The 26024-nt window shown below is 39.1% G+C and overlaps 1 protein-coding gene across 4 annotated transcripts; it reads right to left on the bottom strand.

Annotated features, from left to right (window-relative positions):
* Nucleotides 1–37: 37 nt before the first annotated feature.
* On the bottom strand, nt 38–24575 carry TEX55 (testis expressed 55). Of its 4 annotated transcripts, none has more exons than XM_061395953.1 (4): nt 23340–24575; nt 22372–22518; nt 19990–20052; nt 38–237 (listed from the first exon to the last, which is right to left on the bottom strand). In XM_061395953.1, the coding sequence occupies exons 1-4, from the start codon at nt 24558–24560 to the stop codon at nt 139–141; spliced, it is 1530 nt and encodes a 509-aa protein (XP_061251937.1). In that variant the 5' UTR covers nt 24561–24575; the 3' UTR covers nt 38–138. The 4 variants fall into 4 exon arrangements, with proteins under 4 accessions (XP_061251937.1, XP_061252028.1, XP_061252115.1 ...); XM_061396044.1 differs by having other exon boundaries at nt 19990–20049; XM_061396131.1 differs by lacking the exon at nt 38–237 and adding an exon at nt 8389–9268.
* Between the last annotated feature and the right edge of the window lie 1449 nt (nt 24576–26024).

The following is a 26024-nucleotide window of genomic DNA, read 5'->3' as shown; positions in this document are numbered from 1 at the left end:
TTGATTTTGATTTGTTTTGTTTTTATTAGTGTGATTTAATCCTTAATTCTGCTCTTGAGCATTAAAAAGGCCTTTTTTGTTGTCCTGACTGTTCAGTCATGCTGGTACACATTTATGTGTCCAGGGTCATGTCTAGTTTCAATTTCTGTAACTTCCAGATGCTATGTCTATGGGGATAAGAATTGCCCAAGGAACGCCACACTGAGTTGGTCCAAAGACTGATAAGGGCCAGGAGACCTGGAAACAAAGAGGTTGAGAGATAGAGAAAGGGCTCAATCAATCATCCCATGTTATCCAATTAATTTCTCCATTCCTTCTCTCCCCTTCCCTTTTTCTTTCCTCCTTTCCTCTGGAGCCACGTGTCATACAATGTCTGAAGAAGATGTTTATTTCAGTGGTTGCATAACACACCATGGATACATGCATCATAGTTTGTTTAGCCTGGTGTGAGTGATGGGTCATGGCACTCATGTTAGGATTTACTCAGTGCCTTAATCGATAGATTTTTGGGGTTCTCGTGGGCCAGGACCATCCTTCTAACAGGTTAAGTTTTGCAGGAACAGACTTGGAGACTGAGTACAGGGTGCAGTATATTTATTAGTGAGTAGATACCCAGGGAAGAGAGAAGGGAGAGGGAAGAAACAAGGTTGGGTGGAGAGGAGGTCCATCTGCCATGCAGGTGGGACAGCCCCAGGAAACTCTGGAGGAAGATGCCCTGTTACAGTCGCTCTGCCTTGGTTCCCTTTATAATCAGTCCTTAGACACAGGTTGCCCTAGGAATGTGGCTTTTTATAGCAAAAGGCTGTCCCTGAAGTGGGTGGGCAGGGGAGGCACGAGCTGTGGTACTCTCAGGAGCTGGGCAGCATGTTCCCCCTCAAAGGTGCCTGCACGGGGCATCTCTGTGTCAATCACATGACATTTCTCCTCAGCTCTGCAGGGCCTGGTTCGGGAGAAAATTTTTCACACAGTGGAATTCTATGCAATTGTGATAGGAAAAATGAGGTCACAGAAAACCACTTCATTACATGGAAATATGTTCAGTTATTCAATATTTATTTATATAAATATGTATCAAGAACTTATGAAGTGCCAAATACTTCCTAAGTACTACAAATGAAAAAATCATGTTACAAAATAGTTTGTACAATTCAACACACTTTTTTTTAAAGTATGTATATGTGTAAGTGAATTTAAAAGTTAGAAAGAAAAAGATTAAAAAAAGTTAGAAATTAAATATACCAGGATTTTATATGGATGATGTGATATGAATGACTTCTTGGTAGCTCATATATTTATAAATGATCTATGTTACAGAGAAATATGTAAATTATTAAAAATGTGTTCTTTGGAAATCTTTGTGGTAAAGTAGCAAGGATACAGACAAGGACATATGTTTCCATTTATATCTTAGGCAATGTATGTTCTATTTCTAGGATTCTATGGGGAGAAAACATGAATCTTTTCAAAACAGATTCAGTTCAGTTCAGTTCAGTCACTCAGTCATGTCCAACTCTTGGTGACCCCATGGACTGCAGAACGCCAGGCTTCCCTGTCTATCACCAACTCCCGGACCTTGCTCAGACTCATGTCCATTGAGTCAGTGATGCCATCCAACCATCTCATCCTCTGTCATCCTCTTCTTTTCCCACCTTCAATCTTTCCCAGCATCAGGGTCTTTTCAAATGAGTCAGTTCTTCGCATCAGGTGGCCAAAGTATTGGAGTTTCAGCTTTAGCATCGGTCCTTCCAATCAATATTCAGGACTGATTTCCTTTAGGATGGACTGGTTGGATCTCCTTGCAGTCCAAGGGACTCTCAAGAGTCTTCTCCAACACCACAGTTCAAAAGCATCAATTCTTTGGCGCTCAGCTTTCTTCACAGTCCAACTCTCACATCCATACATGACTACTGGAAAAACCAAATCTTTGACTAGACAGACCTTTGTTGGCAAAGCAATGTCTCTGCTTTTTAATATGCTGTTTTCAGTTCAGTTCAGTTCAGTCGCTCAGTCATGTCCAACTCTTTGCGACCCCATGAATCGCAGCACGCCAGGCCTTCCTGTCCATCACCAACTCCCAGAGTTCACCCAAACCCATGTCCATCGAGTCAGTGATGCCATCCAACCATCTTATCCTCTGTCGTCCCTTTATCCTCCTCCCCTCAATCTTTTCCAGCATCAGGGTCTTTTCAAATGTCAACTCTTCATATCAGGTGGCCAAAGTATTGGAGTTTCAGCTTCAACATCAGTCCTTCCAAAGAACATCCAGGACTGATCTGCTTTAGGATGATGGACTGGTTGGATCTCCTTGCAGTCCAAGGGACTCTCAACAGTCTTCTCCAACACCACAGTTCAAAAGCATCAATTCTTTGGCGCTCAGCTTTCTTCACAGTCCAACTCTCACATCCATACATGACCACAGGAAAAACCATAGCCTTGACTAGATGAACTTTTGTTGGCAAAGTAATGTCTCTGCTTTTTAATATGCTGTCTAGGTTGGTCATAACTTTTCTTCCAAGGAGCAAGCATCTTTTAATTTCATGGCTGCAGTCATCATTTGAGCCCCCCAAAATAAAGTCTCTCACTGTTTCCATTGTTTCCCCATCTATTTGCCATGAAGTGATGGGACCAGATGCCATGATCTTAGTTTTCTGAATGTTGAGCTTTAAGCCAACTTTTTCACTCTCCTCTTTCACTTTCATCAAGAGGCTCTTTAGTTCCTCTTTGCTTTCTGCCATAAATGTGGTGTCATCTGCATATCTGAGGTTATTGATATTTCTCCCGGCAATCTTGATTCCAGCTTGTGCTTCATCCAGTCCAGCATTTCTCATGATATACTCTGCATATAAATTAAACAAGCAGGGTAACAATATACAGTGTTGACATACTCCTTTTCCTATTTGGAACCAGTCTGTTGTTCCATGTCCAGTTCTAACTGTTGCTTCTTGACCTGCATACAGATTTCTCAGGAGGCAGGTCATGTGGTCTGGTGTTCCCATCTCTTGAAGAATTTTCCACAGTTTGTTGTGATCCACACAGTCAAAAGCTTTGGCATAGTTAATATAGCAGAAATAGATGTTTCGTATGTATGTTGTTATATGATATGGGGTAGATCCAAATAATTAAATAATAATTACAGCAATATTAATTGGACACATGGAATTTCATTGCATGGATAAATTTGATCAATTTGTGGTTGGACAATTCTGAGGTTGGACAATTATCCCCATGTTTTTCTCATAAAAATTTGACACAAATCTCTATGAAATTCTCCATGTTCAGTGTCATGGCTGGAAGCATGGTTTGATTACATGCATGATTTCATTGTGGGGCAGTTTTGGTGAAGACAAGGTGTGGCTCCAGTGGTAGCCAACTAAAATAGAGCATTAAGGTCACAAGAAAGGAGGAGTCCTTTGTTACTCAGGGCATACTCCTCTCCCCTGTACCTCCCCACTCTGAGTCTGGAGCTGTCTGAGGCTCTGCCTGGAGAAATGCCTACAGTTAGTCGCCTCTGTTGGTTTTGAGGTGGGTCAGCTGTCCTGCTTTATTCGTTATTGGGTCCCATCTGATTTCTGTCTCCAGAAATTATAAAAATCTCAGGTTTCTCTCTCTTCTGCTTTGAGTATTAAAATAGACTTACTTCTTTTTGTAAATATTGACTGTAATTTTAAAGGAGTTTCAGGAGGACTGCTTTGGGTATTTAAAAATATTTAAAAACACAGAATTAGGCAGACAACTCAACTCTGCCCTACTGGACTCCTATCTCTTCATAAGAATAAGCCACAGTACCAATGTGTATCTGGTGTCAACTTACTGAAAATTCCCCTAATACTACAAGAAATTAAATAGCCTTTTCAGAGCCTAATAAGGTGCTGGCACACATATTATTTGCCACCTAAAGTAACATAACTCTCTTTGTCTGAGTTTTAGCTTTATAATGTTTCCAGCTAAATAACTGGCATGAAGTTTCAAGCAGAGGTCACAGCCATCGACAACCATACCTGTTCACCTCCCCAGTATACAAAAATATATGTGCACACATGTGAGCACAAAAACACCAACAGACATTATTATACTTCCATACTCACTTCTTATTCACAAGAATAGGTGGTTTACATAGTGTTAACACAAAAGTTGATGACATAGCAACAAAAGAAGGTAAGTGGAAGAGATACGGTGAGTAAAACTGAGTCTGCTCAGTTCTGACATATACACACCCACGGAAGCATCATGTCAATCAAGATGGTGAACAACCAACCAATCACTCCTGAAAGTGTCCTCCCTCCTATGCCTTTGTAATCCTTGCTCCTGCCCCCTTTCCCCCCAGATAACAATCGATCTTCTTCCTGCCACTAGAGTAGCTCACATTATCCAGAATTTAAAGTAAATGGAATCATACAGTAAAAAAAGAGAGAAAGAAATAATAGGAAGCTTTATTATGGACAGTATCTCCCAATACATACATATATCAAATCACTACATTGTACACCTTAACCTTATGCAATGTTATTAATATATGTCAATTATATCTCAGTGAGCTGGAAACACACTCACAAACATGAAATAACAGAATGCTAATTTAAAAGAAAATAAAACACATGCAGGAGACCAGAGTAAAACAAGGGAATTCATAAAGAGTGGGGGAAATAGAAGAATAATTCCAGAAGCCTGAGTCTTCCTGTTTCTATTGTGTCTGAGCCTCATAGCTATTCTCCTTCACTTTCATAAAATGGACTTAAAACATTAATCTTCACATTAATTAAAAAAAAGCTTTATGGATATATAATTCATATACTACAAACTTTACTCTTTTGAGGTGTACAATTCAGTGGTTTTAGGACAGTCAGAATTGTGCAACTGTTACCACTACTAATTCTAGAACATTTTCCACACCCACAAAAGAAACCTCCTTCTCATTGCATTCACTCCCCACCACTCCCTCTCCCCTGCCCTGGCAGCCACTTATCTGCTCTCCATCTCTGTGGGTTTGCCTGTTCTGGACATTTCACCTAAATGGGCTCACACACTATGTGGCCTTTTGTTACTGGCTTTCTTTCACTTCACAGAACGCTTTTAAGTTTCATCCAAGTCATAGTCATATATCAATACTTCATTCCTTGTTATTACCAAACAATATTCCATTGTGTATATATATATATATATTTTTTTTCATTTTTAAAAGTTGTAGTAGAAAACATATGACATTTACTATCGTAACCATTTTTTTTTTCACTTTACAATATTGTATTGGTTTTGCCATACATTGACATGAATCTGCCATGGGTGTACATGTGTTCCCCATCCTGAACCCCCCTCCCATCTCCCTTCCCATCCCATCCCTCTGGGTCAACCCAGTGCAGCAGCCCTGAGCTATCTTAACCATTTTTAAGTGTAAGGTTCAGTGGAGTTAAGTATAATATATTCACATTGCTGTGTAACAGATCTCCAGACCTTTTCTATTTTGCAGAACCGAAACTACCTGTGAAACAATCCCCCATTTCCCCTCCCATAGTCCCTAATAAGCACCATCCTACTTTGTCTATATGAATTTGACTATTTTAGATACCTCATAGAAGTAGAATCACACAGTATTTATCCTGTTGTGACTGGCTTATTTCACTTAGCATAATGTCCTCAGTGTTTATCCATGGTGCAGAATGTGTCAGAATTTCATTCCTTCCAAAGCTGAATAACATTTCACTGTATATACAAACCACATTTTTATTTATCCACTCATCTATCAAACATCACATTTAAAAAATCCATTCATCACTTACTGGGCATTTTTATTGTTTGCACTTTGGGGTTATTATGAACACTGCTATGAATATTCTTGTAAAGTTTTTTTTTTTAATTTAAAATTTTAACACCGAAAGCATTTCATATTGGGGTATAGCTGATTAAGGGTGGTTTCAGGTGAACAGCAAAGGGACTTAGCCACACATATACGTATCTCTATTTTCCCCCAAACCCATCTACCATCTAGGCTGGCACATAGCATTGAGCAGAGTTCCATGTGCTCCACAATATGTCTTTGCTGGGTATCATTTTATGTTCTGTACACATTTTTAAATGGCCATATATTTTCAGTTGTCTTAGATATATTTCTAAGCGTGGAATTGCTAAGTCAGAGATAATGTTAAAGTTTTTGAAGAACTGCCAAACAGTTTCCCAAAGCAGCTGCTCTATTTTACATTTCCATTAGCAGTCTAACGATTCTAATTTCTCTACAGCTTTGTCAGCACTTGTTATTATCTGTCTATTTGGTTACAGCCATCCCAGTGGATGTGAGGTAACACCTCATTGTGGTTTGGTTTACATTTCCCTAATGACAAATGATGTCACGTTTATTCTTTAAATGGAGGAGGGAAAGGGATGTGCCCCAGAAAAGTGTTCTAGCAGCTTGATTCTCAATTACTGTGAGGAGATGGAGGAACAAGTGAGTGAGGGTCAACAGGATTGCTCAGGGAAGAATCTAATATCAATACTATTGATAATAACATTACTAAATTATAAGAACTTACATTACCAGGCACTTTTGTAGGTGTTTTTCCATATTATCTCATTCAATAACATTTGAGGCACTCACACTTCATATCTATAGGAATAACTCATCTTTAAGAAGCATTCTTAAGGGATTGATTCCTTCAAGGGAGGTCATACTTACGAACCCTGCTTGTTCTGACACTGAAACTTTTATTCCCATTACATTTTTTCCCCTATGTGTCATGTCCTCTGTTAGTTTTACTCTGAAAAGGCTGGGACTCCTCTTCCTTTTCTAGTGGACAGCCAGCTCCACCCAGAGTCTCACCTTTCACATTTACTCCTGGTCTGGAACTACTTCCTACCACACAGGGACTGAGAACTGAACATACTTTTTGCTGATTGACTCAGGCTCAAGAGAGAGCCTGAGTCACTGAGAGTGAGGCTTGACCTCCATTTTCTCCCTTCTTCTTTCAGTCAAACATATTCAGTCAGGAGCACTGGATACCAAGTTCATCGCCGCTGGTCCACTGCCTCATTGTGAAAGGTCAAAGGACAGCTCTGAAATGCCTCAAGATTGCCCGTGAGAAGGGCTGAAGTGACTGTGGAGGACTAGTTTGAGGTGTTCTGCTTCATGGAACACAGCAAAGTGTTAGGGTTGAAAACCAGTGGACTAAATCCAGTAATTTCAGATGTTACTGATAACATCCAAGTCTTTGATCACTAATAATATCAGTAACCTCAGATATGCAGATGACACCACCCTTATGGCAGAAAGTGAAGAGGAACTCAAAAGCCTCTTGATGAAAGTGAAAGAGGAGAGTGAAAAAGTTGGCTTAAAGCTCAACATTCAGAAAACTAAGATCATGGCATCCGATCCCATCACTTTATGGCAAATAGATGGGGAAACAGTGGAAACAGTGAGAGACTTAATTTTGGGGGGCTCCAAAATCACTGCAGATGATGACTGCAGCCATGAAATTAAAAGACGCTTGCTTCTTGGAAGGAAAGTTATGACCAACCTAGATAGCGTATTCAAAAGCAGAGACATTACTTTGCCAACAAAGGTCCGTCTAGTCAAGGCTATGGTTTTTCCTGTGGTCATGTATGGATGTGAGAGTTGGACTGTGAAGAAGGCTGAGCGCCAAAGAATTGATGCTTTATGAACTGTGGTGTTGGAGAAGACTGTTGAGAGTCCCTTGGACTGCAAGGAGATCCAACCAGTCCATTCTGAAGATGATCAGTCCTGGGTATTCATTGGATGGACTGATGCTGAAGCTGAAACTCCAATACTTTGGCCACCTCATGCGAAGAGTTGACTCATTTGAAAGGACCCTGATGCTGGGAGGGGTTGGGGGCAGGAGGAGAAGGGGACAACAGAGGATGAGATGGCTGGATGGCATCACTGACTCGATGGACATGAGTTTGGGTAAACTCTGGGAGTTGGTGATGGACAGGGAAACCCAGCGTGCTGCTATTCGTGGGGTCGCAAAGAGTTGGACATGACTGAGAGACTGAACTGAACTGAATATTGCTGATCCTTCGATATTTGGGTCAATGTTGTTCTACCTGCTGATTAATTATATCTTAGTTATGTCTCTCAAAGTTTTCCCACAGGTTCACTGTAAGTTTATCAGCTTTCACCTAGTTTTGCCAGCCTGTAGTCAACAGAAAGACTGCTTATCTGCCTGGAGAACATTTATTGAGTCTGGGCACAGGCACATTTTATGGACAATTGAAGGAAAAACAAAAGAAACTTTGAAGTTCTAAGCATAGATTTTTAAAAATATAATTGTTAGACATAAAATTCACGTATAAAAAAGGGATTTGTGCATGACTATTCAAACAGGAGCTTAATTCATTGTAATACACCACATAATTACACCAAGTCACCAGGGAAACAATATGAACAATTTAGTCTGCTTTAATGCTCAAACAGAAATTAAATGAAATTTTCAGACAATAGTAGTATCATATGATCATCTCAGTTATGATTGCTGGGTGCTCTCAGGCTATGTAGACCTCGTTAAGGTTTTTAGCTTTTAAATACCAGTTTGACTGGTTGCACATTCCACACAATGTAGACACTCTTCAGAGGATAAAGGTAATAAGGAAGTGACATTCTGCCTCTCCCACAGGTGTGTACAGAGTAGTACAACATGTTTGAGTTTTGCTGTAGGTTAAAAATCAGAAGAAGACTATCCCAAGGAATAGATTAAATTGTATCCACTAATGTCATACCGTGGTAGGGTCAAAGGGGAAAATAGTAAACATATCTTGGAGGTATTAAGAAACAAGAAAAGAGATCTTACACCAATTATCTCCTAAAAGTACTGTTAAAAATTATTTTCTGCACATTTTCTGATTGAAAATTCTATAAACAGCTTTGAGACATGATGGATTTGTATGCTTTTGGGAACTGCATATAAACTGCTAATATTCTTTTCTTTATCCTCTTTGGGATTCGTGAACATGTTTCTGTTCAGTGCTTTGGAGGAATGAGTATTGAAATATCAATGCACGGAGAAGTATACATGTATATGTTTTGTGTGATTAACCAGAAGTATCTGTAACTGTTCTATGAATTTTACAAAGGTACTCAGCAGATTTTTACTTAAAAAATAAAAACATATTTAGGCACAGTCACTACCAATGACCATTCAAAAATGATTTTTCAGAGTGGGCAACAGAACATGGTGTTGACACTGATGGTTGTAAACAATGTTTAGGAGAGATTCATTCTTTGTTAAGCTTCACTTTTCTTCCTGTTTTGTATCATTTCCTGTACCTGAGGAGAATGAAAAAAAATTTTTTTTCCACTTGAAGTTTTGATCTACTTGGTACTATCATATCTTATATCTTGTAGGGTTAAAATATATAGAAAATCAAAATATAGACATCCTTATACTGACTTGGTACAAATAATTTAGGTTTTGATAACTCAAGGAGAACCACTAAAAGTATAATATTAAGAAGATTATTAGGGTTGTGACCTTTTTCTGTATGATACTGTAAATACATAGCATTTACATTAGTCAAAACCTATAACTTATAACACAAAGAGTGAAAGCCATTGAGTTGTATCTAACTGTTTGCAACCCCATGGGCTATACAGTCCATGGAATTCTCTAGGCCAGAATACTGGAGTGGGTAGTCATTCTCTTCTCCAGCGGATCTTCCCAACCCAGGGATTGAACCCAGATCTCCCACATGGCAGGCAGATTCTGTACTGGCTGAGCCACCAGGGAAGCCCAAGAATACTGGAGTGGGTAGCCTATCCCTTCTCCAGCAGATCTTCCCAACCCAGGAATCGAAGGGAGGTCTCCTGCACTGCAAGCAGGTTCTTTACCAACTGAGCTACCAGGGAAGCCCATACACAAAGAAACTTTATGTAAATCATGAACTTTAGTTAATAATAATGTATCAAACTGGCTGACCAATTGTAACAAATGTGCCATAATAATGCAGAATGTTAATAATAGAGGAAATGGGGGGAGCAGATAGGAGTAAGTGGGAACTCACTGTACATTCTGCTTAATTTTTCTGTATTGTAAAACTATTCTAAAAAATAAAACATATTAATTAAAAAAAATCACCTCAATGTAAAACCAAAAAACAAACTGAGTGTAACTTCTAAATAGAAAAATGGAACAATAAAGGAAGACAAAAAGTAGAGGAAAAGAAACAAAACAGGTGGGACAAGTAGCATAGATTCAAACCCCAATATGTCTTTAACAACATCAAATATAAAAGGACTACTCTAATTAAAAGCTTGCCAGATTTGAATAATTATAAAAATTATAATATATGCAATTAATATTTATAAGAAAGATGTCTAAAATGTAAGGACAGAGAAAAGTTAAAAGTCATAAAGATGGAAAATATATACCATTTAAACACTGAGTAAAATAAATCTGGTGTAGCTATAACAATATTGAAAAGAGTAGTTAGAGTTCATGTTATACTTCTTAATGATAAAAAATTCAATTTACCAGAAAAATATAAGAATCTAAATTTATAAGTACCTAATAACATAGCCTCAATTACATATATACAGCATAAATTGACAATAATATTGGAAAACTTGAATAACATGTTTAACAAACCTGATCCAATGGATATATTTAGACACTTCTCAATAACTGAAGAATAAATATTTTTTCAATCCCAATTAATTCATTCACAGCAATTAACTATATGCTGCATCATAAAGCAAGTAAATACATTTCAAAGATTTGAAATCTTGTTCTATGAGTAAAGTGCAATCAACTTTGAAATCAATAACCAAAGGGCAACAAGAAACCAGTATTTAGGTATTAATATAAATAATCTACTGTCCAAAAATCCATATGTTGCCAAATAAATCATAAAGAAAATTAGAAACTATTTTGAACTACATAAAGTAAAAATACCACACACTTATCTATGTGATAAAACCATAAGAGTATATATTATATATTAATAATATATAGTTTACTATATGAAGATCTGCTTCCTATATGCAAGAAGAAACACTAAAAAAATGAATTCTTCAAATAACACCTGTGTACTGTAGACAAAATACAAACCCCCATCCAAAAGAAAAAACCTGCAAACTGAAACAAAACATAAAGTCTAACAACTACATGAAGGTTCTGGACACTAAGCAAATACAGGTAGGTTTTGAAAAGGAGTCTAAACTTAGAGCAAGTGATCAACATGGAATGGATTCCTCAGTTTTCATAATTTTGACCCAATGACAATCATGACCCACAGACACAGCTGTGGCTGCACTAGAATACCTCAAACTCTGATAGAAAACCCATTGCTTTTCTGGAGGGAAAAATCACAGAAAGTGGCCTGGTCAAATGTCAGATGCTGAAGAGTGAGGGGGAATCCTCAAAGAGGGAAGGTCTGTGCATGAACTCTGCACACGCCTTAGGTTGCCTTCTGAATCATGCATTCGTAGGTCAGATTCAAACTAGCAGTAGCAAAAAGAAGTGACCACAGAAGGCAAGAGACAGTGCTCACAGTTCAAATCTAACCATGTTAACAGCCAGTTAAACAAAAACAAGCACATCATCACTTGTCAGAAGAATATGACAGAACACAGTCTGCACAGCACAATATTTATGATGTTCAGGATGCAATCGAAATTATCCTAGTTACAGAAAACCTAGAGAATGCAATTCATTTTAAATGGAAAAGACAACCTTTACTTCTTCCTTTCTGATTTGGAAGGCCTTTACTTTTTTTATTTAAAGTAGTTATTTATGCCTAATTGCTCTGGCTAGGACTTCCAGTGCAAGGAGCACATAGAGAGTAAATATACCATTCCCTACTTTTGCATATGTTTGAAATGCTCAATAGTCGAAGAAAATTTACAGACAAACAGCATAAAAATAACATCCAGAACATATTGTGTTCCTTGAAGAAGAAGAAAGTGGGTAAGGGGGGAAAGATAGAAACAGTATTTGAAAAAATGCTGGCTGCAAAAAATTTCAAAATAGATGAAAAGCATTAAAACCCAAAGGTCTGGAACTCCTATTTCCTCTAAGACCAGATTTCCCTCTTGTTTAAAACAACTTAAAAAATGAACAACATATAAGAAACAATGGTTTTCAAGATGTTCGCAACAAAGGACAGTGCTCTGTGAGAGTCAGGAAAGAAATGAAGTGAGCCTTATGAGTGCTCTATCTTATTGTCTTCAGAAAGCTTCCTGGCCTCATGGCCAGGAAAGTGAACCCAAGAAGACCTCAGCAGACCCCTAAGTTGTGCAGATGGAGCTGAGATCCCGAGGAAAGCATGGTAGCTATAGTTCACAGGACAGAGTGCCAGAGAGGAGAGAACTGCACAGAAAGAACTCTGGAATCTGCAGAAGTTCCCCTTGAAATAATCCCCTGAGTGTGGATCAGTACATGTGTGTGAGGAAACTCCCTGAGGCCATGGAAAGAACCAAGCCGAGGATATTGCCTATTATCACCAAACTGGAAAACCTCGCGTGATTCATGGGGCACTGGGTAGAGTACTCACAAGGGTCTTGCCTCAGGAGTAGGGAATACTTAGTGCAAGATGAGCACTGTTCTGCCTCACTCAAAAAAATATCTTGAAAGCAAAGCTGGAAAGGATCAGATTGTTTCCAACTGAATTAGCTGGGTCGCCAAATAAAGTCCAGGAATATTTACATGAATGCAAAAAAAAAAAAAAAAAATCCAGTACCTACTAAGGTAACATTTATAATATATTGCACCAATCAAAAATTACCAGGCACGAAAGTGACAATGTGAAAGTGTTAGTTGCTCAGTCATGTCTGACTCTTTGTGACCCCAATGACTATATCCTACCAGGCTTCTCTGTCCATGGGATTTTCCAGGCAAGAAAACTGGAGTGGGTTGCCATTCCCTTTTCCAGGCAATCTTTCCAACCCAGGGATCAAACCTGGGTCTCCTGCATTGAGGCAGATTTTTTACCATCTGAGACTCCAGGACACCTACTTATAACAATGTTATATGTCAATTATATCTCAATAAAAAAATTACCAGGCATAAAAACAAGCAGCAAAACCAATTATTATAACTATACTCTCTATGCTAAAAAAAGTTAAGATATTGACACTACAGAAAAGATAAAAACTAAATTGGGGATGAAAAGTGTACTGTAGATATTACACAACAAAAGATCAATACCCTTGAAGACAGCAATAGAAAATTGATATATGGAAAGGGAAAAAAAGAGTTAAAAAACATTAGCAGAATTAGGAAATTGTGAGACAACTTCAACTGCCCCCATATATATGTAATTGGAGCTCCCAGAGGAGAGGGATGGGATAGATAAGTGTTTGAAGAAACAGTGGCTGCCAAATTTCCAAATATGCTGAAAACCATAAGCCCATAAGTTCTTAGTTCAAAGCACCACAGCATAAGAAACATGAAGAAAACTACAACAATACCACTTTAAGTGGGTGTGTAAACGTGTCTGAGTACTTTGGAAAATTTTTGTCAGCTATCTGTTAAAGCTGAACTACTGTCAATAACCTACTGCTACTAAGTCACTTCAGTCGTGTCCGACTGTGTGACCCCATAGACAGCAGCCCACCAGGCTCCCCTGTCCCTGGGATTCTCCAGGCAAGAACGCCAGAGTGGGTTGCCATTTCCTTCTCCAATGCATCAAAGTGAAAAGTGAAAGTGAAGTTGCTCAGTCATGTCATCAATAACCTATGATTTAGCAATTACACTTCTAGGTCTGAACCCAATAGAAATTCGTGCACATGTGCGCCAAGAGACAAATACATGAATGTTCACCACAGCATTACTCATAACAACCAAAAAAAAAAAAAAGGAAACAATTAAACGTCTAATTCAGAATACAGAATACAAAAATGAAAAGGAATGAATAATATGCACAAGATGAAAGAATCCCAGAAATATAAGTTCAGTTCAGTCTCTCAGTCATGTCTGACTCTTTGTGACCCCATGGACTATGCCAGGCCTCCCTGTCCATTACCAATCACCGGAGTTTACTCAAACTCATGTCCATTGAGTCAGTGATGTCATCCAACCATCTCATCCTCTGTCGTCCCCTTCTCCTCCCGTCTTCAATCTTTTCCAGCATCAGAGTCTTTTCAAATGAATCTGCTCTTCGCATCAGGTGTCCAAAGTATTGGAATTTCAGCTTCAGCATCAGTCTTTCCAATGAATAGTCAGGACTGATTACCTTTAGGATTGACCGGTTGAATCTCCTTGCACTCCAAGGGACTCTCAAGAGTCTTCTCCGACACCACAGTTCAAAAGCATCAATTCTTTGGCACTCAGCTTTCTTTATAGTAAAACTCTCACATCCATATGTGACTACTGGAAAAGCCATTGCTTTGACTAGATGGACCTTTGTCTCTGCTTTTTAATATGCTGTCTAGGTTGGTCATAACTTTCCTTCCAAGGAGTAAGGTCTTTTAATTTCATGGCTGCAGTCACCATTTGCAGTGATTTGGGAGCCCTCCCAAATAAAGTCAGCACTGTTTCCACTGTTTCCCCATCTATTTGCCATGAAGTCATGGGACCAGATGCCATGATCTTAGTTTTCTGAATGTTGAGTTTAAGTCAACTTTTTTACTCTTCTCTTTCACTTTCATCAAGAGGCTCTTTAGTTCTTCTTCACTTTCTGCCATAAGGGTGGTGTCATCTGCATATCTGAGGTTACTGATATTTCTCCCAGCAATCTTATTCCAGTTTGTGCTTCATCCAGCCCAGAGTTTCTCATGATGTACTCTGCATGTAAGTTAAACAAGTAGGGTGACAACATACAGCCTTGATGTACTCCTTTCCCAATTTGGAACCAGTCTGTTGTTCCATGTCCAGTTCTAACTGTTGCTTCCTGACCTGCATACAGATTTCTCAAAAGGCAGGTCAGGTGGTCTGGTGTTCCCATCTCTTTCAGGATTTTCCATAGTTTGTCATGATCCACACAGTCAAAGGCTTTGGCATAGTCAATAAAGCAGAAATAGATGTTTTTCTGGAACTCTTTCACTTTTTTGATGATCCAGTGGATGTTGGCAATTTGATCTCTGGCTCCTCTGCCTTTTCTAAATCCAGCTTGAACATCTGGAAGTTCACAGTTCATGTACTGTTGAAGCCTGGCTTGGAGAATTTTGAGCATTACTTTGCTAGCGTGTGAGATGAATGCAATTGTGCAGTAGTTTGAGCATTCTTTGGCATTGCCTTTCTTTCAGATTGGAGTGAAAACTGACCTTTTCCAGTCTGGTGGCCACCGGTAAATTTTCCAAATTTGCTGGTATATTGGGTGCAGCACTTTCACAGCATCATCTTTTAGGATTTGAGATAGCTTAGCTGGGATTCCATCACCTCCACTAGGTTTGTTCGTAGTGATGTTTCCTAAGGCCCACTTGACTTCATATTCCAGGATGCGTGGCTCTAGGTGAGAGATCACACCATCTCTCTCTAGGTGAGAAATCACACCATCGTGATTATCTGGGTCATGAAGATCTTTTTTGTACAGTTCTTCTGTGTCTTCTTGCCACCTCTTCTTAATATCTTCTGCTTCTGTTTGGTCCATACCATTTCTGTCCTTTATTGAGCCCATCTTTGCATGAAAATTTCCCTTGGTATCTCTAATTTTCTTGAAGAGATCTCTAGTCTTTCCCATTCTATTTTTTCCTCTATTTCTTTGCACTGACCACTAAGGAAGTCTTTCTTATCGCTCCTTGTTATTCTTTGGGACTCTGCATTCAAATGGGTATGTCTTTCCTTTTCTCCTTTGCCTTTTGCTTCTCTTCTTTTCATAGCTATTTGTAAGGCCTCCTCAGACAACCATTTTGCCTTTTTGCATTTCTTTTTCTTGGGGATGGTCTTGATCATTGCCTCCTGTACAACATCACAAACCTCTGTCCATAGTTCTTCAGGCACTCTATCAGTTCTAATCCCTTGAATCTCTTTGTCACTTCCACTGTATAATCATAAGGGATTTGATTTATGTCATACCTGAATGGTCTAGTGGTTTTCCCTACTTTCTTTAAGTCTGAATTTGCCAATAAGGAGTTCATGATCTGAGCCACAGTCAGCTCCCTCAGTCAGCTCAAAAGAAGCTGGCCCGCAAATAGTATAATTAACAGGTTCCATTTATATAAAATCCAAAGAGCCAAGCTAATCTAGAAGTTGGAATAGTGGTTATTTTCTGGAAAAGAAAGTGTAGTGATTGGAAAATGATCACCATGTGGGATTCTGATGAGATGAGAACTTTCAGTCTTTTGACCTGAGTGGTGATTTCCTGGCTCTGTTGAAGTAGTGACAGTCAAGTTGTGCAGATTTGACCCCTGTAATTTTCTGTATGTATTTTAAAAATGAAAATATGTTTTCCCATATTACCAGGAAAAGGAAGAAAAATCATATGATCATCTCAATAGATATAGAAAAATAATTTGATAAAATTTAATAATTCATGGCAAAACTTCTCAGAAAACAGACTATAAAGGGAACTGCCCTAATATTATTAGTAGCATTTATAAAGCACAATAAACACTATAATTAATGGTTAAATAAGAATTTTTTTTTTCTCTTAAGGTTGAGTGCCAGCAAAGTAAACCACTTGTAGCTACTTCTATTCAACATTAATTCTGCTGGAGATTCCTAATCAGTGTTCTGTATCAGTCAGGATTCCAACAGGAAACTGTACTTTCAAAACAGAAAAATTCAAAGAGGTTTATTCAAAAAAAGTACTGTTTTTAAAGAAGTAGGCATTAGGTAGTCACAGGAGATAATGCAATAATCCAAAGCTAGGAAACATTGAACTTTGAGACTGAAAGTCAGGAGGAGGGAACATTACTCTAATTCAGGAGAAAAGAGCTGTATAAAGTAAGATGCTTTAAGAGAATCAATGACTTCCAGAAAACTCAGGACAGATAGATCATGGAGAAAAGGACAGGGGAATAAATCTGATCTCATCCTCTTTCCTCCTTCCCATCTTTCTCCAGGGTTTCCTGCTGGCTTAACCCACTGTGAATCAAAAGGAATGAGAGCCTATTGATCTAGTCCATGCAGATTAGCTTCTCTGCAGCATAAAGAAGAGATGAAGGTAGATCTGAGAGGGTTATAAGACATGCAGTAAGACAGAAAGAAAGAAAAGGATAGGGATTGGAAAGGTTAAATATGATATGATTGTATATGCTGGAATACCCAAAATATCTACAAGTGTTTGATTAAAAATATTGAGTTTAACTAGGTTGCTGCAAATAAGATCTACAAAAATTAGTTACACATCTATATGTCAGAAATTAGAACCTGAAGTTTTAAAGGTTTCTATTTATAACAGCATCAAAATTATAAAATACCTATGAATAAATCCATCAAAAGATATGTAAAATCTTTATGCAAATAATAATGATACTGGAAGAAATTAAAGACCTAGATAAATGGAGAGGATAAAGCTTATTGTTCAAGCTGGTATTCAATACTTCTCCCCAAATTGGTCAACAGAGCCAAAGCAATCTCCCCACAAAATCCCATCAGTGTGTGCTAGTGTGTGTGCGCGCGTGTGTGTGTGTGTGTGTAACTTGACAAATAATTCTAAATGCTGAAAAGGAAATGCACACACCTAAGAACAACCAAGATACTTTAAAAGAAGAATAAGATGGGAGGACCTGCTCTGGTAGATATTAAGACTTATTATGGGGCATTCTAACTAAGAGATTCTTGTAGTGGAGCAAGGATCAACAAATATACTACAGGAGTCAAATAAAAAAACAGCGTGGAAAGTACTGTCTTTTCCTATAAGGTGCTTGGTCAATTGGATGTCTGCTTGAAAAAAAATAAAGCTTGACCTCACTTCACATCCTACACAAAATCAATGTGAAAAGCAAAACAAAACAAAACCTATAAAAAAGATGGGTTTGTATTATCTTCTACAAGATAATACAGGGACTAAGGTGAGGAGCTTGGGCTAAGGAGACACTTATAATATAGGATACCAGAAGTAATAAAATAAATTTGAATATATAAAAATTAAAAATTCCTGTTCATCAAAAGATATCTTTAAGAGATAAAACAGGAAGGCAAAGAGTCGAAGAAGATACATGTAACAAATACATCAACAAAGAGTTCACAACCAGAACATATAGAAAACTGTTACAAATGACTTAAAAATACAATATAATAGAAAAGAAATATTTCCAAATGGCCAATAAACAAATGAAAAAGTATGCAACTGCTTTAGTACTCAGGATAAATAAGTTTAACCTGAAATGATTTATTACTGTTCATCCATTAAAAAGGCTAATGCTGAAAAGATTGGTAATATTGTTGGGTGTAAGTGGTAAGGATGTAAGACAACCAAAACTCTAATGCACACTGCTAGTGGGAGTGTAAATCGGTGAAATTTCCTTGGAAGATCATTTGATGTAATCTATTAGAGCTGAGCTACACATACTTTAGAAGCCAGCATTCTCTCTTGTGGGTATGTATCCAAGAGATATGTGTATTTATGTGTACCAAGAGACATGTGCATAAAAGTTCCTAGGAAAAAGCTTTGTAATAGGTTATCCTGAAGGTCCATGTCTATCACAGAATGAATAAATTGTGGCATTTCAAATGAGGAAAGCTATATAGCAATGAAAATAGATGAACTACAGCCATACACAATAGCATGGATTAATTTCACAGACATAGTTCTGAGTAAAAGAGTGAACAAATGAATCTCTACTACATGGTTCCCTTTTTATAAAGTTTAAAAGGTTGACAAGTCTACACGGATACAGAGAACAAACTAGTGGTTACCAGTGTGGGGGCAGGGGGCAAATAATTGGGTGTAAGACAGGCTCAAGCATGTATTGTACAACATGGGGAACACAGACAATATTTTGTAATAACTGTAAATGGAAAGTAAGCTTTAAAAATTGCATAAAAATTTAAAACTAAAAATATTTTTAAGTCTAAAAAATAAAGCAGTTTGGTTCTAGAAGTCATGTTCTCAACTACTAAATAAAATAAAAATTTCAAAAATCTGACAAGTCTAAACAAAAGTGTTTTATGATTCATGTTTCATGGCAAAATTAAAAAGAAAAGTGAGAATGTCATTACCATAAAAGTCAGAATAATAGTCCCTTTGTGGGAAGTGATAACCTTGAGGAAACCGAAGGGGACTTCTCAGATGCTGACAGTGTTTATTTATTTTTTAATTAAAATAGAGTTTATTAGCTTTTCTTTTAATATAAACATGAGGAAGAAAAACCACATAAGTTGTAGCATTCTTTTCAAAATAAAACTGCAATCAATACTTGAATCTCCAAGCTCCATAAACAATATTTTTTGAGGTGGTAGATTGTAATATTTTTATATCCATTATTTATCATTTATGTCTCTGTCCTTTAAAAATGATGGAACCTGTGGTACTCAATATAATATGAAGCCTTGCTATAAAGAGAGAAAGTATTTCTGGCCGAGAAATGCTTTGTTTACAGGCAAAATTCCTAGGATTACATTTGAGAAGGTAGGAGGAGAAAGATTTTACATAGTTGAGAACACTTTTTTTTTTTTAATGTTTCAAGGTTAGGTGACATCATTACCAATTTCCTAGAAGACTGACTGCTGGACCTCCCTGTCTTTTAATGGGCTTCCTGGTGGCTAAGTGGTACCCTGTGTTAAAAAGCCTGAGGTAAGGGTTCTTAAGATTTATCTTTCCTCAAATAACAGAACACACCTACAGCCAGGTCAACACACAGGATAGAAAAGCTGTTTCATATCACTTACTTTCCTATTCCTGCTGCTGCTGCTAAGTCGCTTCAGTCGTGTCCGACTCTGTGCGACCCCATAGACGGCAGCCCACCAGGCTCCCCTGTCCCTGGGATTCTCCAGGCAAGAACACTGGAGTGGGCTGCCGTTTCCTTCTCCCTGACAACATTTAGTTTTTTTTTTTTTTAACCTGAATGGCAGTTACAGATATGCTCTCTTCATGGTCATTGACTGAGTTGCACACGTTTTGTACACTTGTATGTGTGCTATATTTTATAATAAAAAAATTCCATACCTGGCACAGCATAAAATTCAGGGGATCCTCTGGCTTTTCATAGACTAAGTTTTCAGTGATCTGCTGAGAGAGAGAAAGATATTACATTATGGTTCTGAACTAAACTTATGTGGTCAGGTTATACTTCCTTATTACTGATATGTTTAGGTAAATTAAGGTAAAATGTGGGTGAATAAAGATTTAGTAATAAATAGCAGTGGATATCTTTCTAGTTTCTAAGTTCCACCTCATGTGAAGAGTTGACTCATTGGAAAAGACTCTGATGTTGGGAGGGACTGGGGGCAGGAGGAGAAGGGGATGACAGAGGATGAGACAGCTGGATGGCATCACCGACTCAATGGACGTGAATCTGAGTGAACTCCGGAAGTTGGTGATAGACAGAGAGGCCTGGCGTGCTGCAATTCGTGGGGTTGCAAAGAGTCGGACACGACTGAGCGACTGAACTGAACTGAACTGAAGATCAAAGAGGTAGTGAGAAGGTTTTGGAGGAAGTTTTTATTTTGAGAATTTTGATTTTGCCAGGCTGAGAAATCAATAAATAATTTACTTCAAAGAACAGTCAAAGAAACTTTTTCAAGTAAAAATTTTAAAACACTATGATTTTTACAAGAAACTTCCTAAGGCATTTGATTCTAAAAGTTTAAAATGATGTTCTGTGTTTGTAATAATAAATGAGAAAGCATATCAAAGACTTCAGAGACTCACTTTCATATGTTTTGTTGCTGTTGAATAACAAAAATTATTAATAAAGTAAACAGAATTCTCATTTGCAGGGAATAACAATAGGGCAAATTTCTGGTATAAAGTATTCTGATCTGTTTAATGCATGCATGCTCATTAATCATTTTACATATATTTCTACTGAACACATTTATAACTAGTTTTTCTTATAACAATGTTCAATGCATAAACACTGTTTTTTCTTGACAGATGAAGAAAATTGCTTACAGAATGATTAAAATTCTACTTTCTAGGGCTTCTGTCCTTCAGTTTAACAATTAGTAGTTCTTTGTTAAAGCCAGAAAGCCCAGCAGTTAGCATTCTCCCACAAAAGGACATTTTAAAGAAAGAAAGGGCATAGAATAACATTAATAAAGTAAATATCACTTATCCCTGTTATAAGAGGACACTGAGATTCACAGAAATTAGATAATCTCTTCCAAATTACAAAGAGGAGAAGGAGCAAATTGAGCTTGGAGACTTGGGCTAATAGATTATAAAATTTGTGCACTTTCCTCTACATCCTACTTCTTTAAACTTAAATACTTCCAGCTTAAATGTTTTCATTTGAGGTGGGCCATTCAGTGCCTGATGAACTATGGAATGAGGTTCGTGACATTGTACAGGAGACAGGGATCAAGACCATTCCCATAGAAAAGAAATGCAAAAAGCAAAATGGCTGTCTGGGGAGGCCTTACAAGTAGCTGTGAAAAGAAGAGAAGCGAAAAGCAAAGGAGAAAAGGAAAGATATAAACATCTGAATGCATAGGTCCAAAGAATAGCAAGAAGAGATAAGAAAGCCTTCTTCAGCGATCAATGCAAAGAAATAGAGGAAAACAACAGAATGGAAAAGACTAGAGATCTCTTCAAGAAAAATAGAGATACCACGGGAACATTTCATGCAAAAATGGGCTCGATAAAGGACGGAAATGGTATGGACCTAACAGAAGCAGAAGATATTAAGAAGAGATGGCAAGAATACACAGAAGAACTGTACAAAAAAGATCTTCACGACCCAGATAATCATGATGATGTGATCACTGACCTAGAGCCAGACATCCTGGAATGTGAAGTCAAGTGGGCCTTAGAAAGCATCACTACGAACAAAGCTAGTGGAGGTGATAGAATTCCAGTTGAGCTCTTTCAAATCCTGAAAGATGATGCTGTGAAAGTGCTGCACTCAATATGTCAGCAAATTTGGAAAATTCAGCAGTGGCCACAGGACTGGAAAAGGTCAGTTTTCATTCCAATCCCAAAGAAAGGCAATGCCAAAGAATGCTCAAACTACCACACAATTGCACTCATCTCACACGCTAGTAAAGTAATGCTCAAAATTCTCCAAGCCAGGCTTCAGCAATATGTGAACCGTGAACTTCCTGATGTTCAAGCTGGTTTTAGAAAAGGCAGAGGAACCAGAGATCAAATTGCCAACATCCGCTGGATCATGGAAAAAGCAAGAGAGTTCCAGAAAAACATCTCTTACTGCTTTATTGACTATGCCAAAGCCTTTGACTGTGTGGATCACAATAAACTGTGGAAAATTCTGAAACAGATGGGAATACCAGAACACCTGATCTGCCTTTTAAGAGCCAGGTCAGTGTTTGTCTTTTATATTATAATTACTTTAAAACTCACATTTTAAAAAGAGATTGAGAGGTTTACCTGGAATATTTGCAGAATGTGGTGTTTCTCCATGTATCGAAGTGAAACTTGATAAGGATCTTCATATACTATAGGAGGAAATCGCCTCTTATAAGGTTGACTGTATGCATCAGAAATCCTTCTTTCCTGGTATGATGAAAAATCATCCTAAAATGGAAATATCCCCCAAGAAAGTCTTTAATGAATAGAAAATTCCCAGGAAGTTTTGTTACTGTTGATGTTATCAGTGGAATTTGGTATTGACAGGATCTGAACTCTACAAACTATAGACCTTGTGAGAGATCTGGCTGATCCTCCAGGCAATGTAATGTATCTCAGGTCTTGAGAGATGCCTTAGACATAGCCAGTCTACTTTTCCCTTCACAGAGATATCCAATAGACTCCAAATTCCTTTCCTGTGGCAGAAGCACAGAGAGGGGACGGAGAAGGCAATGGCACCCCACTCCAGTACTCTTGCCTGGAAAATCCCATGGATGGAGGAGCCTGGTAGACTGCAGTCCATGGGGTCGCGAAGAGTTGGACACGACTGAGCGATTTGACTTTCACTTTTCACTTTCATGCATTGGAGAAGGAAATGGCAACCCACTCCAGTGTTCTTGCCTGGAGAATCCCAGGGACGGGGGAGCCTGGTTGGCTGCCGTCTATGGGGTCGCACAGAGTCGGACACGACTGAAGCAACTTAGCAGCAGCAGCAGCAGAGAGGGGAAATGAATTAGTTTCCCAGGGTTAGCAGCAGAACCAGGACTTGAAACCCAGGATTCCTGCATCCTGGTTCATTGATCCTGCCTGAATGGTCTACTTCGGGTAGCTGAGAAGGCAACCCATCTCGTTATCTCCCACCCTACTCCTACCTTCCTGAATCCTATGGGTTACACATAGCACAGCATGTGCCCTCTGCCCGCATTCTCCCAGAACCCTGGCTTGATCTCCAACCTCCCAGGTGGGTATCAAATGTCCTTATAACCTACAGGCTCAACTTCCGTGGGTTGAGGTTTTTCTCGACTGATGATATAGTCCAGTTTAGATGAAATGGAGGGAAACTTTTCAGAGTAGGCCTGTTCTTTTGTTTGGAAAGTACTGTTATCAAATGGCATGAAGACTCGCAGGTCAGCTACACTTTCAGTGTCACTTTCAATGGAAGTATTAGATACGCTGGCATCTGTCTGGCTAGGCTCAAATTTGCAGGGTTGCACTTTGAAGTCATCCTCTTCCTCTTCCTTGCCATAGCCAAGCTGTCTGAATACTTCGTCATTAGACTGTTGTCTGTAGTCAAACAGGTTGTCTTCTGTGTAATCATCCTCTTCATCCAATAAGTCATCAGTCTGGTCAGATTCACCACCAGCCTTGTCAGAGTCAGTCTCAGGGTGTTCAGCTGGTTTAGTAGTCTGGTCATGCACTTTGAGGTGAGTCTTTGAAGCTCTTTTGTGGTCAACTTGGTCAGATGATCTCTGATCAATTCGTTCATAAGTTTTTTTCTCAATCAGGCCGGACAATCTACTTTCGATCTGTTGAGCCGTTCTTTGGTCACCTGGTCGGGGCATTCTGTGATCACTCCGCCCATGGGCTGTTTGTAAAGATGGCACAGATGGCTTTTGGTCAAACTGTTCAGAAGCTATTCTCTCAGCTAGGCTGGACGTTCTCTGTTCAGTTTGCTCATAAGTACCTTGTTCAGGCAGAGCAGACATCTGGTTGTCAGTCTGTTCAGACCTGACACCATCAGCTTGGCTAGATGCCTTGCTGTCCATCTCTTCTGACATCCTCTGATCAGCCTGGTCAGATGTTCTACCACTGGCAAAATTATCATGGTCAGATGCTCTGAGGTCAGCCTGATCAGATGTTCTTTCTCCCATGTGTTCATCTACTTTGTGGTCAGCTCGATTAACTATGTTGGGTTCAGCCAGGCCAGACACCATTTGGGCAGTCTGGTCAGCTGCTCTGTCATCAGTCCAGTCATCTGCCTCCACTTCATACTGGTTCTGCCTGCTGTCTTCCTGGCCATCTGTGTGTCTGTCATCTGGGGTCTTGGCTGGTCTTTGGATTTCCGAGGATTCGGTGGGAGCTTCTTCTGGAGGCTTTTCCATTTTCTGCCTGGTACCCGACTGGTCTAGATTGCCAGACTCTGTGGGTGGGGCCGGACCTGGGTCGTCTAGGCAACCATCAGAGCGTATGTGAGTGATAACAATGGCCATGGGCTTTATTCCGGGCCTCCGCGCTGGTTCTTCCAGGCATGCTGGCGAATGCTAGTGAGTGTCAGGCAGTGAGCGGGACTTCCTGCGGCTGCCTGGGGACCAGCTGCCTCTGGGTGCTCAGCGTGGATGCGAGCTCAAGATGCGAGCTTAGCTCACCTTCTCCCAAGAAGAGGGGATGACTACAGGCTGGTGTCGCCACCACCCCGTGAGCAGGCCTCAGGGCTCTGTGAAATGGTGCCTTAGAGCGCTCCCCTCCTTGTTTTTTTCTTGCAGAGGCCCAGAGCGTTGTGTGTGAAATAGGATCCTACAGGTATCGCTGGAATCAACAGAACACGCATACAACCACACGAGGGCGGCATACCTGAACAGAGGTTGCTGCTGCCATCAAACAGACCCATGATTCATTGGCTACTTGTATAACCACAGTTGTAGTGCAGAGTATGATATTACTGCTGGTACTGTAATTGTAAATGGTCCTGCTAAATGTTATTTTTCTTTATAAACTCTAATTGGCATTGTGGTGAAAACCACTCTGTTTTTTTCTTTAAAAAAAAACACAAAACTTAAAAAATACTGCCTTTACAAACAGTGTCAGTTCTGTTTTTGGTGGTACCAGGAAAGCTTTAGTCCTTCTAACACTCAAGGTACCAAAGACATATATGGTTGGAGGGCTGGAAGGAGGAGAGAAAATGCAGTGAGAATGGGTTCTAAAATCTCACCATCCAATGGTCTTACGGCAGAAAGGAGTGTTAGGGTTAGGAGCCAGAGTTCCAGAAGGAAAAGGAGTAAGAAAGGCTAGGGAGAGATAGGAGAAGGAATATTTGACAGGTGGGGAATTTGCACTTGATGGTGGCCAGTGGAGTCCACATTTTGACAGTTGCCCTCCCTTTTTGAAATAGACCTTAAGAATCCACTTCAGGCCAGCTTGCTCTCTATTCTCAGGAGCTGATCAGTACAGAGGTGGTGACTTGAGAATTTGGCTTTCCAGAGCCTAAATCACTGAGGCAGGCCAAGGATTGGTAATATAATGCCAGATATTCTTTTAATATGGGTTTAATTGCATTCGGTAATTAGAGATAAAACTTAAAATCCAAATGCAAATAGTAGTAATTAAGGAGTGAGAGGGAGAGTGAGTACCTTTGGTGCCATACTTACGAGCAGGAGAATTTAGACACACTGAAATAAAATCATTTACCTAACAGTACCTAGCACATGGGCTTCCCAGGTGGCGCTAGTGGGAAGGAACCCACTTGCCAATGCAGGAGATATAAAAGACATGGGTTAGATCCCTGGGTCAGGAAGATCCCCTGGAGAAGGAAATGGCAACCCACTCCAGTATTCTTGCCTGGAGAATCTCATGGACAGAGAAGCCTGGTGGGCCACAGTCTATGAGGTCACAAAGAATTGGATATGACTGAGCGACTAACACCCACACACACCTAACACATAGTAGGTGCTCAAGAT

Source organism: Bos javanicus, chromosome 1 (genome assembly GCF_032452875.1).
Source record: "Bos javanicus breed banteng chromosome 1, ARS-OSU_banteng_1.0, whole genome shotgun sequence".
Lineage (NCBI taxonomy): Eukaryota > Metazoa > Chordata > Mammalia > Artiodactyla > Bovidae > Bos > Bos javanicus.
The sequence above is the reverse complement of the archived record's forward strand: the minus strand, read 5'-3'. Positions and strand labels throughout refer to the sequence as shown.

Excerpts from the sequence above, each read along its gene's own strand:
- TEX55 (XM_061395953.1), bottom strand. The coding sequence starts at position 24,560 with ATGGCCATTGTTATCACTCACATACGCTCTGATGGTTGCCTAGACGAC. Across the intron at positions 22,519-23,339 it reads AACCCACGGAAGTTGAGCCT|GATGATTTTTCATCATACCA; the intron begins GTAGGTTATAAG and ends TTTCCATTTTAG. Across the intron at positions 238-19,989 it reads TGAATTTTATGCTGTGCCAG|GTCTCCTGGCCCTTATCAGT; the intron begins GTATGGAATTTT and ends CTTTGTTTCCAG.